This window comes from Cervus canadensis, chromosome 1, assembly GCF_019320065.1.
Source record: "Cervus canadensis isolate Bull #8, Minnesota chromosome 1, ASM1932006v1, whole genome shotgun sequence".
In the NCBI taxonomy this organism is placed as follows: Eukaryota; Metazoa; Chordata; class Mammalia; order Artiodactyla; family Cervidae; genus Cervus; species Cervus canadensis.
The window spans coordinates 30,624,745-30,643,153 of NC_057386.1; the positions used below are offsets into that span (position 1 = coordinate 30,624,745).

The window sequence follows — 18,409 nt, forward strand, 5'->3', positions numbered from 1 at the left end:
TTGGCCACCTGATGCGAAGAGCTGACTCATTTGAAAAGATCCTGATGTTGGGAGAGATTGAGGGCAGGAGAAGGGGACGACAGAGGATGAGATGGTTGGATGGCATCACCGACTCAATGGACATGAGTTTGGGTAAACTCCGGGAGTTGATGATGAACAGGGAGGCCTGGTGTGCTGCGGTTTATAGGGTCTCAAAGAGTTGGACATGACTGACTGAACTGAACTGAATAGAGTTCAGGGTCCCCAGGCGGTTCAGTGGTAAAGAACTCGCCTGCCAATGCAGGAGACACAGGAGAGGTGGGTTCTCTTCCTGGGTTGGGAAGATGCCCTGAAGTAGTAAATGGCAACTCACTCCAGTGAGTTGGATAGAAGATTCTGGAGAGCTACAGTCCATGGGGTCTCCAAGAGTCAGACATGACTGAGTGTCTGAGCATAGGAGGAGGAGACGTGGAGACCAGGGTCCCCAGCCTGACCTTCTTGGTGGTTTTATTCACCATCTGGGTGATGGTGTAGAAAGTGTCCTGACTAAGGTGATGCATCACCAGGAGGGTGCCCGGCACCCCCATGATGGCAGGCTCAGGGTTCCAAATGTCTCCGTGGGTGTGGACACCCCCAGGTTATGTCTACTGCCGGCAGTGCCTCCTTCCATTGTGTCTCAGATCCCGTTTACTTCTGGTCCTCAGATGCCCTGCTCCCAGGATCCACGTTCCCGCCCCGATCTCTACCAGCTCAGTTCCTTTAGGTGTCAATGTGATCCTCCCACCTTAAGGCAGGAGGGGAGCCCTCTCTCCATTTCACCACCGCTTCCCATCCCCTCGCCACCTGCTTTTCTCCTTGACAGCCCGGCAGAAGAGTCGTCTACACCTGCTGCCTCTGCTCCTGGCTTGCTGATTTCCATCCTCGTCCCTGCATCTCGGTGGCCGTGGGGGTCCCAGGAGCAGGCTCTGCTGGGCTCTGTGGCTGGAATGGGCCTCCCACCCCTCCTTCCACCAAAACCAAGGCTCTGGCCACCTGGACCTACTCGGATTTGGGGCATCAAGTCCTCCCTGGCTTCACAGGCTTCCACGATGCTCTGCTCTTCACTCTGTCTGGAACATTCTTTATGTCCACTCTGTCTCAGCCTCCCTGTTCCTCCCGATCTCGGCTCCCCTCTCGCTGTCCTGACTCCTGGATGGGTCAGCCCCTCCCCAGGGCGCCTGGCACTGCAGAGTCGGGGGCGTGGGTGTAGGGAGTCAGCCCCAGTTTGGACCTCTATCCTATGACATTTCCCTAAGACATGACCACTCTCAGCCCAACTCAGGGCCGGGCACACGAGAACTGTGAACAGCACACTGACAGTCTCGTGTTTGGGGTCAGAACCTGTGTGTCCCACGTGGTGGGGAGCAGGTCATACGAGAGAGTCACAGGGGTGTAGTTGACCCTGTGTTTGGTGTGAACAAAAAGAGCAGATCAGTCGGTAGCCTGGAAACAGCAGTTTTCCAATTGCATTGAAAGAACCTTGGGTCCGGATCTAGGGAGGTGACTGGCCTGTCTTCTTAGTGTGTCCTGCTCTTAGACACCCATGCCCTGTGCTCCCCAGGGAGGGATGCAGCTGCCAGGAAGCCTGAAAACCCTGGTCTTTAAAGGATATTCATAATGGATGATGCTTTTAAAATAACTTTTATCATATTTTTATTTTGTATTGAAGTATAGCCAGTTGCCAATGTTGTGATAGTTTCAGGTGAGCAGCGAAGGGACTCAGCCATATACATACACGTGTATCCATTCTCCCCCAAGCTCTCCTCCCATCCAGGCTGCCACATAACATTGAGCAGAATTCCCTGTGCTCTATAGTAGGGCCTTGTTGGTTATCCATTTTAAATAGAGCAGAGTGTACACGCCCACCCCAAACTCCCTAACTATCCCTTCCCCTCATCATCCCCTACAGCTCCGTGGATCCTGTCTCCTGCCCCTGGGTCCATGCCTGGCCCTGGCTGTCCAGTGCATGTACTTGCGGCTACAAGGAGGACTTTAGAGGAGGCTAATGGTCTCAAGACATGAGCCTCTCAGCTCCAGGACGGACCGCCCTGCCACAAAGGGAGCATTCACCCCAGGATGTTTTGAGGAAGGGGACTGGGAGGAGCTACTGGGCATTTTTAGCAGGGAGTCGGTGGGGATGAGGGGTGGGTGCTGGCCTCAGAACCTCTAAGGTTCTCCCTTTCTGAGAACGTAGAGGGTGTAGCTGGCATTTGAGGGCTAACCCTGCTCACAGCCTACTCCTGTGGGTCCTCCCATCCCCCAGCAGGTAGGGGCTCGGGTGGGGGCAGTGGGACAGCCAGTACCCGGGGCCCGGCTGGCATTGGCACATGAGTAGTCAGGAGGCCTGATTCCAAGCTCACTCACCTAGTGGCTGCATGCATGCATGGTCAGTCACTTCATTCGTATCTGACTCTTTGTGACTCTATGGACTGTAGCCCACCAAGCTCCTCTGTCCATGGGATTCTCCAGGCAAGAATACTGGAGTGGGTTATCATGCCCTCCTCCAAAGGATCTTTCTGACCCAGGGATCGAACCCGTGTCTCCTGTGTTGCAGACAGATTCTTTACCCACTGAGCCACTTAGGAAGCCCCGCTTAGTGGCTATACTGACTCATCTTCCTCTTGGGATTCTGTGATCCCTCCCCATCCGCCGTACCCAGACTGGGCTAGATCACCATTCTGTCCTCAAGGCCGGACAGGTCATGAGCAGAAAAGTTCTTTCCTTCTTCAAAATTTAAAGCCATTTAGAAAGTGAGTCCTGAGCTGTGTTGCAGTCCTGGGTGGGGTGTGGGTGATGGCTTTTCCCAGCACAGGGTTGCCTAGAGAAGGGAGGGGGTGCTCCGAAGCAGAGCCCCCCCAAAAGCCCAAGGAACTACCCTCACCCTGGTCAAGCCAGCTGTGCCTAACGCATCCTTCTGGCCCCAGGGTGTGGTTCTGCTCCTGCCTGGGAACTGCACGGGCTTGGGCTGCCTGGCCAGAGAGGCAGCCTGTGTGGGAGGCAGATGAGGCCTGACCTCGCCATATGGCCAGGGAGCAGGGAGGGCCGCTGAGCTGGGCCTCTAATTACTCACTGCGCCCAGAAAGCAGGAGGATTTAAAATACGTTCTGGCTGTTACCAGAGCGAGGTGCAGGGGAGAGGGAAGGCGCTACGGATGGGGTTAGAATTCACAATGACCGCAGTGAGTTGGCAAAACCGAGGCCCGACGGAGCACAGGGCAGAGAGGACACGGGCAAGAAGGTGCGAGGCAGGCAGGGCAGACTGCCGCAGGCCTGGAGGGAGGGGGTGCATGGCCGGGCACTAAGGTTGCAAAGGGTGAGAGCTCCCAGGGCGAGGGGAGCCCAGCCTCTCTCCAGGCAGGTGCCAGGGCTCTTTTCCCCCAAGGAGCTCCAAGTCCATTGAACATATTTAGGACCTAAGAATATTTAGGACTGACGATGGCAGAGGAGATGATATCCAGCCACCCATCCCTAGATGTGAAGCACCCATCATGTGCTGAGCCAGGCAATGGATAAGACACAGACCGGCCTCAGGAGCTTAAATTCAGGAGCAGAAAGACCAGACTAGACAGTAAAAAAGATAACCAGCCATACAGATGCCTCACCAGAACCAGCCATGTGTTCAGAAGCTTCTCAGGGAGGGGCCTGGTAAGGGCCAGTGGCTTGAAGGATGGTGGAATTGAACAGGATGGTGGAGAGTGTTCCTGGTCAGTGAACTGGGGGCAGCAAGAGCCTGGCAGGCAGGGTTGCTTAAGGGTGATCACTGCGTTTGGAATAGTTGGTGTGGCTTTTCTGTAAGCAGGCAGTGGTGATAAGAAACTGGGCCCGAGGCGCCAGAGGAACTGGAACTCTGTGTCCCGTTGGAGCAGGCTGGCTCTGAGCAGGAGTCTCTTCTTTTTCCTTCTCTAAACATAAGGGCTGTGTTCCTGGAGGGCAGGAGGATGTGGGAAGGGGCGGGGGTGCCTGCTGGGGAGGTGCCATATGGCTCAGTTGGGCTAATGATGGGGGATGGAGTGGGGGGGTTGGACCCTGCAAGGGGTCTCGTGAGGGCCTAAGATAAGAGGTTCACAGAGCCAGAGGCATGGGGAGTCACAGCCCCCTGGCAGCGCGTTGGGAGGAAGGAAAGGGGGAGGTCAGGGTGGGACTCAAGATGCTCTGATCCCTTCATTCATACAAAAACAGTTTTAGCCCTTTCCTGGGTACCAGTCACCAGGGATGTGGGAGGGAAGAAAGTCAAGTCCCAAGTCACATAGCACTTACATTCAGATGGAAGAGACAGAAAAGAAACTCATAAACATACAACATAAATGGTAGTGGTAAGTGCTTTGAGAGAAATAGGGCAAGAAAAGGGAGTACTGAGTGATGGGATTTGGGGGGAAAGAAGCCTGATTTGAAGAAGAGACCTCATTACTGGTTGAATTACCGAAGCAGAGACCTGAATGATGGAGGACAAGCCATGTGTGACCGTGAGCTGGGCAGAAGTGAGTGCTGCCAGGTGTGTTTGGGGAGCAGAAGGACCAGAGTGGCTGGGGTGGAGAGAGCCAGGGTTGAGACGAGGTAATGGATAAAGTCAGAGAGGTGGGGCCCCAGAGGCCATGTGAGGATCTTGGGTTTCATTCTGAGTGTGATGGGAGCCATCGTGGGGATTGCAACAGAGGAGTGATGTGATTTGACTTGTGTTTTACAGAATCGCTCTGCTCAGAATAGACCCTGGAAGGGCAGGGATGGAGGGAGGGAGTTGGAGGAGATGAGAAAGAGATGGAGATTTGGACTAAGATGGTGGTAGAGGAGGACCTTTGAAAGACCCAGCTTCATGGCTTATTTATTATTAACATCTTATCTTGAATAATTTTAAACCAGTGGAAAATTTTCAGGTGATTGAATGATTCAGTGAACACCTGTATGCTCTTCACCAGTTGTTAACATCTGCCTCTGTGTCTTTCCCCGTCCTCCTCTTCTCATCTTCACCATCATTATCCTCACCTCCGTCATCATTACCACCATTGTCAGGGTCACTGTCAGCATCACTGTCAGTAGCAGCAGCATCAGAACTGAACTATGTGAGAGTAGGTTGCAGATATGATATCATGACTCTTCATTCCCCACTGTACTTCTATGCCTGGAGCTTCTAAATTCAAGGATGCTCTCCTGTGTCACCATGAAACAACTACTAGATTTATGAAATTCAGCTTTGCCGCAATACTAGGATCCAGTAGGGTGTGTGATGTATTTGAAAGTAGAAATGACAGCAATGCTAACGGATGATATGGAAGGTAGGAGACACAGATGACTTCAGAAGTTTTGGCCAGAGCAAATGAGGATGGCTAGGTCCATGCAAGGACCTGGAATGAGGAGCTGAGAGCTCTTACCCAAAAGAAAGATAGGAAGGATCTGAGTTTTGGCAGATGAACTGAGCTGGGCTGGGCTGACCGGTTCTCCAGTGGATGTTGCCACAACAGTTACAAGGGAAGTCAGAGAATCTGGCTTTCTTTCTCTCTCTCGTATACACACACACACACACACACACACACACTCACACACTCCACAGAACATATATAGATATACATCCATATACAGACTTTTTCTTCTCCCAGGGATCTAGACATGAATTTAGCCCGAGATTTATCTCACCATCCCTGATGGCTCAGATGGTCAAGTATCTGCCTGCAATGAGAAAGACCCAGGTTAAATGCCTGGGTTGGGAAGATCCCCTGGAGAAGAAAATGACAGCCCACTCCAGTATTCTTGCCTGGAGAATCCCATGGACAGAGGAGCTTGACAGGCTATAGTTCATGGGGTTGCAAAGAGTTGGGCACAACTGAGTGACTAACACTTTATCTCACCGTAACTAAGCAGAATCAGTAATGACCCTGACCTTAAGTGCCTCAAGGACAGGAACATGTCTGCTTTGCTTACTCTATTCACAGTGGACATATCTTGGTCCTTAGCAGTCATTCAATAGCTATTTCTTGAATAAATGACAGAACGAATTCTCTTAATACCCTAGACAGGAGGCAGCAATTGTACTTGTATACCTGCAGAATACCTGAAATAACAGTTGCTGATACAAAAGCAACTTTTCTCCTATAAAAGAAGTCAGTTCAATTATAATTTGGCTCTGTTATAAGGGAGCTTCTTTTATCTGATTGCTCTGGCTTTCTAAGCATGTGGCTTCCACATCATAGCCCAAGATGGCTGCACCAGCTCGTGTCATCATGCCTGCATTCTAGGCATCAGGAGAAAGTAAAGGCCAAGAGATCATTTTGCATTTTTTAAAGGATGCTTGCTTGAAGTTGCTATTCCATTCCCACTTACATCACGATAGCCAATGTAGTCTTTATTTTGGGTGGTCACATGATCAGTTAAAATATGGGAATTCTTTTACTAAAGAATGGCTTGTTGGGAGGGGGCAACTAGTGATCAGAGTCATTGCATGGCTTGGATGGCACCTGGGGCTGTGCGATGCTTTCTTCCACAAACCATCGGTATAAAGAGCTATCAGGGGCAGGTAATCACTGTGGTTACCGTCCCTGCTTCCACAGTAACAACAGTTAGTGGGCCCTAAGTGCACAGGACAGGTGAAGCCACTGGGCACCCCTGTAGAAGGGTCTCAAAGCTCTGAAGGGGTTGTGTTTCCTTACTTGAATTCTGGTTAGGAATCCAGAACTTTACCCTGATAGCAAAGCCACCACATTCCAGAAAAGCTCTGCGGAGCGTCCCCACCTCTGTGTCCCCAGCTGTGTGAGCTCCTTGTGGTCCAGGGCAGTGTCCTCTTCACCTTTGGGCTCCCGCACCTTCACCGCCTGGAACTATGGGCTCTCCTGCACCCTGCATCCTAGCCTGTGCCTGCTGAATGAAGAGACAAAAATCAATTTAGATGATTCAGGAGTTTTACCAGATGCAACAAAGCTGATTCTTCCTAAATGGAACATTTGTGGAGGCTTTGCCAGAACTATCTAGAAGAGTGTGTTGATGTGGCCATTGCTCTTGCCCAACCACCTCCCTGTGCAATGAGGCAGGAGCAGTGTCTTCAGGATGGAGACCCCTGAGTGGGAGAGGGAGGTAGCCAGCAGCTGGGTCGGAGCCCACACTCACCCCCCTCTCCCTGGCTTCTCGATTCTGATCTGTATTCAAGCTTTGTATTCCCCTTTGTGTGTGCTTAGCTTAGGGATTTATCACTGCAGCTTAGATCTGTGATGAAATAGATAAGCCTTCACTTTAATAAATGTGGCATTTCTTTCCCCATAAGAATTAGATGAAAGGAAGTGGGGCCTCAGAGGAGGTGGGGTGGGGCGGGGCAGCAGGTGGAGGTGGATGGCCAGGGCTACAGAAGACACTGCGGTCCAAGAGGCTCTGGGATGGGGAGCCTGGGGCACAGGTCGTTTACAGGGAGGTGGTAAGAGAACAGTCCTGTGTGTCCCAAGGAAAGAAACTATAAACGGCAGAGTATTAGGCTTGCTGTGGAGCCCTTTCTAGAGGGAGCAGTTTGGGTCCCCAGCTTGACTCCTCCTTATGGTGCTGCTGCAAAGACACTTCCTGTAACCCTTTGGAAAGGATGTGGGTGTGAGGTCAGGGGTAGCAGAGCTCTATCAGGTGATGGGCTCAGCTTCAGGGCACCCAGAGAAGCATATACCTGTAGTGGGAAGTGTGGGTGAGCTGTGTGGCCTTGAGCAGAGATGTGGCTTAACCTCTCTGGACCCCTGTTTGCTTTTCTATGAGAATATCTCCTGGTGTGATCTTTGTGTACATGCCCTAGTGGCTTACACAGTAAAGAATCTACCTGTGATGCAGGAGACCCAGGTTTGATCCTGGGTCGGGGAGATCCCTGGAGGAGGAAATGGCGACCCACTCCAGTGTTCTTGCCTGGGAATTCCATGGACAGAGGAGCTTGGCAGGCTACAGTCCATGGGGTCGCAGAGTCGGACACGACCAAGCCACTAACGTGATCCTTGTGGAGATAAAAGGCAATGAATATAAGGCCACTAGCACAGTCCAGGTACGATGGTTGGTGAGAAATCGTGGGAGAGCATTGGCATTATTGGTATGGAGTTTGGATCAGTGTCGCCTAATCATTTTAGACTTTTCCTTCCATGACTTTCAGAGCAGGCAACTCTGTGGTTTGGGTCACGTGAACCCACTTTCCTAAGAAGCAATGTGATAGGAATCCTTTGAAGTCAGTGATGTGATTCTTGTCACCTGCAGATAACAAGATTGAAGTTCAGAAAGGCTGACTGACTTGCTCAAGATCACACAGGTTGGACGCAGCTGTGCCCCGAATGGTTCCAAGAGCTCGTAAAGACAGGCTATCCCAACCCTCCTGGGCGAACATTGTGTCCAGCCCTCCTAGTAGTTTTCATTCACAGCCCTAAGGTCACGGAGACCAAGAACATCACAGAACAGAGAGAGAGATGGGGCCAGGGCAGTGACCTGTATTTTCAGTTTTCATTAGCAGGATCATGCTCTCAGGGCTGTTGGGCAAACACCTGACTCCTTAGATTTTCCTGCAAAGGAAGCTCATGGTGACCTTCAGAGCCGTGAAGGTTTGGCTGTGGCTGGTCAGCAGCCTCCGGCTGGTGGGCTCACATGAGTCAGAAGGGCTGGCTGAGCACGCTAAACCTCGTCGTTCGCTAAGAAAGAGTGAGATGTTCTTCTATGTAAACGTTCTTAAGTAGGAGTCACTGAAGACAACAGCCTCGGTAACAATTCTGTTTATGTTGTTGCTGTGTAAAGATTTGCTTAAGCACCTTGCAGGCTTTTGTTTTTTTGGGGGGGAAGCTTGCTCTGAGATGTATGATTGCTTGCTATGATTGAAATGCACTCCAGGTATATCGAGAGATTCATTAATCACACTTACTCGTCTATTATTAATTGAGCCCTGACATGATTCCAGGCACTTTGGAATGAATGATGGAGTACTGTGCCCAGGGAGAACATACAGTCTAAGTAAATAAGATGTGTATCCATGAAGAGTTACATAGCTGTATGAGAGTTTAAAATCTGCACAAAACTATGATTAAAGAAATGTTCACTTGCCATCCTTAGGAATAAGGTGGTGCCCTTAGGCCTATGGAGAGAGAGATTGAAATACAGCATACAAACCAGCATGTGTTGAGGGGTGCACATGAGTCATGTTTGGGCATTCATAGAAAAAGGAGCAGGCTGCAAGTTCATTCATACTCAGGTTTTAGTGAGTGCCTACTGCATACCAGGCCCTGTGCCAAAGACTGAAATGGTCTAAGGAGACAGCGTGAAGGTGGTGGGTACTGACTATGTCCTTGAAGGATAGATAAGACCTGGATGGTCTAAAACCTGGGGAGGGATTGGCCAAGGTAATCCCTTGGGGTGGATTAAGGAAAGGTTCTTATCAGGGTGAAAAGAGTGGGCTTCGTGGGACAGAGATTAGGCCTGCCATGATCATACTGGGAGGAGGGATGGATAGTAAGAAAGCAGATTAGACAAGAGGGTTGGAAACAGAATGTGGAGGCCTTGAATGCCAGTATTTTTTCAAGGGCAATGCCTGAAGGGAACACCATAATGATAGTGGTGTCTGCATTCACATTTAAACTCACATTCTAAAACAGCTGGCTGTTTCTATTTCTGCTTGTTTGTGGCTACTATATAAAAATACTATCGACTTTTATCTAATGCTCTTGTACCCTGCAAACTTGCAAGTTCCCCTGTTAGTTTTATTAGTTTTTTCATAGATGCTGTAGGATTTTCTACATAGATAATTATATCATCTACAATATAGTTTTACTTCTATTTTATTAGATACATTCTATTTCTTTTCTTGCCTTATTGCACTGGCTAGGACTGCTTTTGCAATTTTGAATGAAAGTGGTAAAACTTTGTTCTTGATCATAAGGAGAAAAAAATTCAGCCTTTTGCCTGGTGATGTGTGTGCTACATTTTTCAAAAATGCCCTTTATCAAGGTGAGAAAATTTTCTTTAATTGCTAGGTTGTGGAGAGTTTTTTTTTAGTCAGGGATGGATATTGGTTTGTGTTTATTTCTGTATCTTTTTCTGTATCTATTGAGATGATCATATGGCTTTTTTCTTTGTTAATATGGTGAATTACATTGATTGGTTTTTTGATGTTCAAAAAACCTTGCTTTCCTGGCATGAATCCTACTTGGTCATCATGATTTCTTATCATTTTTATATATTATTGAATTTGACTTGCTGAAATTTGATTAAGAACATTTTGTGTCATTGCTCATGAAAGATATTGATCTGTAGTTTTATTTCCTTGTCATTTTGGTTTGGTTCCAGTGTTAATTCTCATCTCATAGAATGTATTGGGAAGTTTTCCCTCCTTGATTTTATGGAAACATTTTTCTAAAATCCCCTTATGAGGTTATCTGAACCTAAAGTTTTATTTATTTTTTATAGGAAGATTTTAAATTAAAAGTTCAATTTCTTTAATAGATATAGGATAATTATTTCTTTTTGAAACAACCAAGCATGGCTAAAAGACGTTTTAAAACTTGGTTCAAGTGACTGATCCCAGAACATCCTCAAAATAAAATTCATAAAAAGCCAGAGTGACCAGCCAGCTGTCTTGACATGGTGTTAACATTCAAAGAGGCCACAGTCAAATACCTAAACATAATTAAAAAGTAATTAGAACCTTTAGTTGGTCTTTTGGAAGATAAAACAAAGGGATCTATGAAATGATTGTGGTATACAACAAATTTAAAAAATTGAGATAATTAAAAAATTTAAAAACTTTTCTTCATCTTTCTCACTCTTAATTCCTTGTGTATCATCAGAAGCTGCTTTCCCCAGCACTCTCCTTTCCATAACACCCCCAAATTCAGCCAGCTGGCCTCTGCAGGTCTCCCCCTGACTCCTTGATTCTGTAATCAGCTTACGCTGTTGTGTTCTTTGGAATTCTCTTGTTCTCCTTTTACCAAGACTTTGAACATCAGAGTAGAGTTCTAGAAGTGACTCACTGAGGTAGAAAGTAGAAGGTGGGAAGGGGGAGAGGACAGATGGTTTGGACTAGATGCAGTCTTGTTGATTTCCCATCACACTGCATGTTTACCATCGTGACCTAGCGCCAGAAATGGTTGAGCATGTCCCCACCCCCCAAGCTGAGGGACACCCGTCAAGCACAATTGCAAGGAGATGCTGCCTGACTCAGACTCCAAGTCTACAAACTAGAATTTAGACAGTGGCATTTGCTCTGATTTTCCCCAGAGCCACATTCTACAAGCTTATAGAATGGAGAGATCAACACAGATTTTCATTAAAAAGCAGTCCTCTTATTTATATCTGATTTGCTCCAGGACAGTATAATTGATCTAGTGGAGTGCAAAAATCATTGAATTTGAAGCCAAAGATCTGGGGTGTTTTTCCCAACCAGATCTTCAAATTTTTCATTTGATAAAACTTTATACTTCTCAGAGTTATTGAACTCTGTAAGGTGTCCCCACAAAAATGTTAGCTGTTACTTACTGTCCTTTTGGACAAGATATGTAATAAAATTCATTGCATTCATGTTGCACTCTACAAAAACAAATATATAAGTGTGTATGTATAGTTATAAGTATATACATATCAGTTAATCATCTTATCAATCTTTTGAGGAAGAAGTAACTCTTTTCATTTAACAGGTGATTCTGTCTGAGATTCACAAGGTTTAATTAATGTGTCTGTCTTCACACAGCCTATAGGTATTAAAGCCCAAACTTGAACTCAGGTCTTCTGATTGAAGGTCTGTTGTTCTTTCTACTTCTCCATCCTGCCCTGATTATAGCTCAACCACTTATTTGTCTATAACATAATTAAAACCAAGTAAGTCTGAAGCCTCATGCTGGATAAACTCAGGCACATGCTTATTTTTCTTCGGAATCTGAATTAAGGAAAAGAAGCTAGTCACTTTCAAATGGTGTCAGCAGGTACTGCACAAGGTGTGTGACCCTAGCACCACACTTGGGGAACTCAGACCATTTGTTGCATGCAAAGATGTCATATAATAATGTAGCTGCTCAACACTTACATTCTGTTGGAACAAGGAAGGGTTGTATAACGGCAGCAAGGTGCCATTTTGGATTTCAATAGTATAAAACTCTAGCGGCTAATAAGCAAATTCCAATTTTGTCCTTCACTGTGGGGAGACTTATCTCATATTTCTATTGCTCTCAGGGAAGCATAGTGGAAAATAATCTATAGAATTCTATAGCCTGAGCTTTATGTGAGGTTTGCAATTTTGGCTTTATGGATTTTTTTTTGGTGGGTGGCTGTTCCCCAGTTCCTCTTTAGTTCTCCTAAGCTTTCTTCACTCAGAAATTTTTGTGCTTTTGCACAGAAAATCTTCCATTAGAAAACTCTGACTTCCATTTCATCACCTCAGAACGACAACAGCACATACACACACTTTCAAATATACACACCCTTACCTAGTAAAGAGTAGGCAAAGACATTTGTATCTTTAGAGATTATGTTCGGCTTCAGGTAACAGAAAACTGACCAACTGCAGCTGAAACAATAAAAGTCGATTGTCTTCCTAGTCAGAAGTCCAGTGGTAGGCCTTTTCTGGAGTTGGTTCAGCTGTGCAACATGGCCTCCTAAGAACCAGACGCTTCCCGTCTTTCCCTTCCCATTTTTTTGCTTCACCTTATGCTTATGACCTCATGATTGCAAGATGGCTGCCACAGCACCAGCCTTTATATTTACATTCCCAAAAGGGGGAAAGGCCACACCAGTGATGGTTATTTAGCTGTACATATTGCTGCCCTAAATAATGCGTGTTTTGTTACAAGGAAGGAGAGAGGCAAATTGACTACTGAGTCAATTTGTTCCAGTATCTGCCCTGTCTTTTGGATATACTTTCTTCCTTCTTCTTAAAGGCTCAAAAGGGACTTCCTCTTTGAGGAGTGGCTTCTGGTTCTGTGCTCACTTTAACAGATCTCTCTGCAATAAAATAATTTAGACATCTGTTGAAATTCATTTTTTTTATGACTGCAGTATTATTTTTTTTTTTAATTTTTTTATTAGTTGGAGGCTAATTACTTCACAACATTTCAGTGGGTTTTGTCATACATTGATATGAATCAGCCATAGATTTACACTTATTCCCCATCCCGATCCCCCCTCCCATCTCCCTCTCCACCCGATTCCTCTGGGTCTTCCCAGTGTACCAGGCCCGAGCACTTTGTCTCATGCATCCCACCTGGGCTGGTGATCTGTTTCACCATAGATAGTATACATGCTGTTCTTTTGAAACATCCCACCCTCACCTTCTCCCACAGAGTTCAAAAGTCTGTTCTGTATTTCTGTGTCTCTTTTTCTGTTTTGCATATAGGGTTATCGTTACCATCTTTCTAAATTCCATATATATGTGTTAGTATGCTGTAATGTTCTTTATCTTTCTGGCTTACTTCACTCTGTATAATGGGCTCCAGTTTCATCCATCTCATTAGAACTGATTCAAATGAATTCTTTTTAATGGCTGAGTAATATTCCATGGTGTATATGTACCACAGCTTCCTTATCCATTCATCTGCTGATGGGCATCTAGGTTGCTTCCATGTCCTGGCTATTATAAACAGTGCTGCGATGAACATTGGGGTGCACGCTGTCTCTACCACGGTATTTTCACAGAACTAGACCAAAGAATTTCACAATTTGTATGGAAATACAAAAAACCTCGAATAGGCAAAGTAATCTTGAAAAAGAAGAATGGAACTGGAGGAATCAACCTGCCTGACTTCAGACTCTACTAAAGCCACAGTCATCAATGTGGTACTGGCACAAAGACAGAATATAGACCAATGGAACAGAATAAAGCCCAGAGATAAATCCACGAACCTATGGACACCTTATCTTTGACAAAGGAGGCAAGGATATACAATGGAAAAAAGACAACCTCTTTAACAAGTGGTGCTGGGAAAACTGGTCAACCACTTGTAAAAGAATGAAACTAGAACACTTTCTAACACCATACACAAAAATAAACTCAAAATGGATTAAAGATCTAAATGTAAGACCAGAAACTATAAAACTCCTAGAGGAGAACATAGGCAAAACACTCTCCGACATAAATCACAGCAAGATCCTCTATGACCCACCTCCCAGAATATTGGAAATAAAAGCAAAACTAAACAAATGGGATCTAATGAAACTTAAAAGCTTTTGCACTACAAAGAAACTATAAGTAAGGTGAAAAGACAGCCGTCAGATTGGGAGAAAATAATAGCAAATGAAGAAACAGACAAAGGATTAATCTCAAAAAATATACAAGCAACTCCTGCAGCTCAATTCCAGAAAAATAAATGACCCAATCAAAAAATGGGCCAGAGAACTAAACAGACATTTCTCCAAAGAAGACATACAGATGGCTAACAAACACATGAAAAGGTGCTCAACATCACTCATTATTAGAGAAATGCAAATCAAAACCACAATGAGGTACCATTACACACCAGTCAGGATGGCTGCTATCCAAAAGTCTACAAGCAATAAATGCTGGAGAGGATGTGGAGAAAAGGGAACCCTCTTACACTGTTGGTGGGAATGCAAACTAGTACAGCCACTATGGAAAACAGTGTGGAGATTCCTTAAAAAACTGGAAATAGAACTGCCATATGACCCAGCAATACCACTTCTGGGCATACACACTGAGGAAGTATTATTTTTTTTAATGACTGCTGTATTATTCTTCTATCGCACTTTACAGTTTCATTGACATTGTCCCATTTAAACTCAACAAAGGTCATGAGGTAGAATAGCATCACCTGAATCCTTCAAGAGAGGAAACTGAGACCCCATAAATTTAATGATGTGATAGTCCTGGTCCTTCTCATCCAGTGCTCTGTCCCACTGCTCCCCCTCTGCTTCTGTTAACCGCAGTTGGCGTGGTTCTGAGCAGATGCTACCCTGGGTTGACCCACCTGGTTCAGTGGCCTGCCACTCATCTCAGGACACAACTTGGTGCCATTTTGCGAACGCTTGCTCAGTAGCTCAGTCATGTCTGACTGTTCGTGACCCCGTGGACTGTAACCTGCCAGGCTCCTCAGTCCATGGGATTCTCCAGGCAAGGATACTGGAGTAGGGTGCCATTTCCTCCTCCAGTTTTGCAAATGCATGTAGCATTTTGCCAACATGAAATCGACAGGGAAGAAGATCCTGGAAAATATTGCCCAGGTTTCAGGTTTCACGGATCCACACATAGTCCCACACACACAGGCACCTGTAAATCTTCACAGAGAAGGTGCTGCGGCTAAGGCATCTGTTCATTACAGTTTGATCTGAGGAACTTTGGATGCGTTGTTAGAAGTCTGAGGTGGGATGAGGTTTGCACATCCCATTTGATGTGCCAGACAGATGGGGCCAGACTCCGCATCCCGAGACTGGGAGGCAACGGCGTGATGTTTCCACGAGTTGCTGCCATTTTCTCCCTTCCCTTCAGCCTGTTGCAAGTAACTCTATTCGGGGGCAAGGCGGCAATGCTCTATGCACCCCCGACCCCACCACACCCTCTGTGCCCTGAGAAGAGCAGCTCTTCCTTTGTAGTTGGGGAAGCACGTATCTTAACAAGGAGAGAGAGGGATCGTTCCTTTGTCTGAATTAATGATGTGGACGCTTTTTGAAAAATGACTCCGACTGGCAGCTCAGGGGCCTTAGGTGGGGTATTAATTCAGATTGATAAATACACATTTAATGAGAGCTTAACAGAGCAACATGCCAATGGACCAAGAACCTCCCTATCCTTTGTGGGGTGAATGCAGCCCACGGGCCCGGGCTTTCATGGGTCTGTTGTTACTATTTTAAAAAACTGTGGCCAAGATGGAGATGAGGGTGGCTGGAAAGTGGCCCTTTGGTGGTTTGTAGAAGCTGGCAACTGCAGTGACAACATGGAATGAGAGAGAGGGTGGTACACTGCGACCGAGTGTGTATCTTTGTCAGGTTGAGGTGAGGCCGTAGGTGGGGGGTGCATCCTTGAACTTGAGCTGTGCCTCTCAAAGCCTCAGTGGGAACAAGTGCGCCTCAAATAAGGGAGGTCCCTGGTGGTCACCTCTGACCACGCCCCTCACCACACCCCCCCGACCCCACGCTCCGTGGAGCGTGGGGCCTTGTCACTGCCAGGCCTTGTCACCGCCAAGGGGACAAGGCACAAGTGTGCATGCTTCTCTACTGAAAATTCAGGAACAGACACAAAAGGTACACATCCCTGTATCCTGAGCTTACGCAGATCTGTGCTTTTTCCCTGTGCTTGGACGTCCCTTCTCCCACTTGACCACCTGTAGAATCCTTTTTTTTTGTATGTTTTCTCAGTTGTGTCCAGCTCTTCTGCATTTCTTCCTTGCAGGCTTCCCTTATTCACTGCAGTAAGAGAAAGACTCTGAAATCACAGTTTTAGGGTCAAACTCTGACTGTGCCTGATGAAGGAAGTGGGAACCCACTTTGGTATTCTTGCTTGGGAAATCCCATGGAGAGAGGAACCTGGTGGGCTACAGTCCACGGAGTCACAAAGAGTCAGACATGGCTTAGCCACTGAGCATGCGTGCATGCATGGGACTGCGCCAGCTAGTGATTGCTCTTTTTGATGATTTTCCCATCCCCAAATTTTGAAAGGTCTCGGTCAAAACCTGCCCCAGGTATGAGAAGTCATTAGGAAAGCCTGAAAGTGGAGGGAACCAGAATACTAGAGACCTAGGCTGAAGTCTTGGCTCTGACATTCTGACCTTGGGCAGACCACGTAACTTACCCATCTCCCCATCTTTATGGAGTGACGATTGTCCTTTTCAACATTCTCTGAATCTGGGCAGCATCTTTCAAAGCGATAAGTCAGCTAGTATCCCCGCCCTCAATGCTGGGGTATCTGATAGAGCTGGCAGATGCCACATCTGCCAGCCTGTTACCACACCTCCAGGGAGAGAGCTTTAGAGATTCTCACAAAAAACAGATCTTTTTCATTTCTCTGATGAAGAGACTGACTTTAAAGCCAGAAAGAGAGAACTATGTGCAATTTGATGGGACTCAGAACATCAAAGGCAGTTGAGTTGGTGTTTGGAACAATCTCTCAGGTCAAATCTAATTTTATCTGAGCTGATGTTTCCAAGCTTTGGTAATTGCTCCCAGCGTAACTGCCGATTCCTTGTTCTAAGCCTGTGAGCAGGGCCTTCAGCAGGGGGTCCAGCTGATGGCTTTTGCCTCTGTTGCTCTTGGGGTGGGGGTGGTGCAGTCTAGGTCCCAAGACTAGATTTCAGTCCTGGGAGCTGTAGGTAGACAAAGCAGAAAGGATACTGGACTTGAAATCAGGACCTATGTCTGCAAATCTTGGTTTTACAAGAGAGCCCCAGAGAGTCTCCTTCTCAAGGACTTTCCTACTTGAACTTGACAATTTTGTGCACTGGCTTCCAGAAGACTTTGTGCCAGAAGAAGGGTGGGGTTGTGGAGAGTGGGGTGCAACTTAGGGAGGTCAAGGTTGACAGGCAGAGGCTCAAATGGCACAGTGACTGCACACAGTCATCCCCCTGACATAAAGAGCAGGTGTGAGCCTAGAAGCTGGGGTCACTGAGAATTGCAGGAAGCTGCTGGTGCTGGGGGCTTCCCAGGTGGTGCTAGTGGTAAAGAACCAGCCTCCCACTGCAGGAGATTTAAGAGATGCAGTTTCAATCCCTCGATTGGGAAGATACCCTGAAGGGGGCATGGCAGTATTTTTGCCTGGAGAATCCAGTATTTTTGCCTGGAGAATCCCAAGGACAGAGAAGCCTGGCAGGCTATAGCCCATAGTGTTGGAAAGAGTCAGACACGACTGAAGTGACTGAGCAAGCATGTACACTGGTGTTGGGAATGAGAATATAACTTGGGAGAGAGGATCTGAGATGGTTAATTTCATGTGTCATCTTGATATATCACAGGGTGACTGGATATTTTGTCAAACTTTATTCTGGGTGTTTCTATGAGGATGTCTTTGGATGAAATTAACATTTAAATAAGTAGACTGAATAAAGAAGATTGCCCTCCCTAATGTCAGTGGGCTTCGTCCGATCAGTTGAAGGTCTACATAGAACAAAATCTAATCCTTCCCAGAGTGAGAGAGAATTCTCCAGCTGACACTTTTGAACTGAGTCATCTGCTTTTCCTGGTTCTATAGCAGCCTGATGGCCTTTGGACTTAGACTGGGACATCGGCTCTGCAGATTTTGGACTTGTCAGCCTCCATAATGATGTAAGCAATTTTTATTATTCCTTATAATAAATCTTACAAAACAACTTTCTATGGAATTCAATTCTTCCTGACTAAAACAGCACTCTATATCTGGAGCAGACTTTCTTACATTCAATGAGGAAAGTGGGAAGAGAAGTTCAAATGAATGCATTCCAAGTCCAAGGCCACCCTTCACTCGACCATCTGTCTTCAGTCTGACAGACTCTATCTCCAAA

At 46.5% G+C, this 18,409-nt stretch overlaps 1 protein-coding gene across 1 annotated transcript in view; it reads left to right on the forward strand.

The window, feature by feature from the left end:
• Nucleotides 1-5,423, forward strand: part of LOC122420286 (protein shisa-6-like) — a 38,679-nt gene extending 33,256 nt beyond the window's left edge. Inside the window, exon 5 of the mRNA XM_043435639.1 lies at nucleotides 5,395-5,423. Within this exon, the coding sequence (XP_043291574.1) occupies nucleotides 5,395-5,423 (29 nt within the window). The remainder of the gene's footprint in view (nucleotides 1-5,394) is intronic.
• The last annotated feature ends 12,986 nt before the right edge of the window (nucleotides 5,424-18,409 follow it).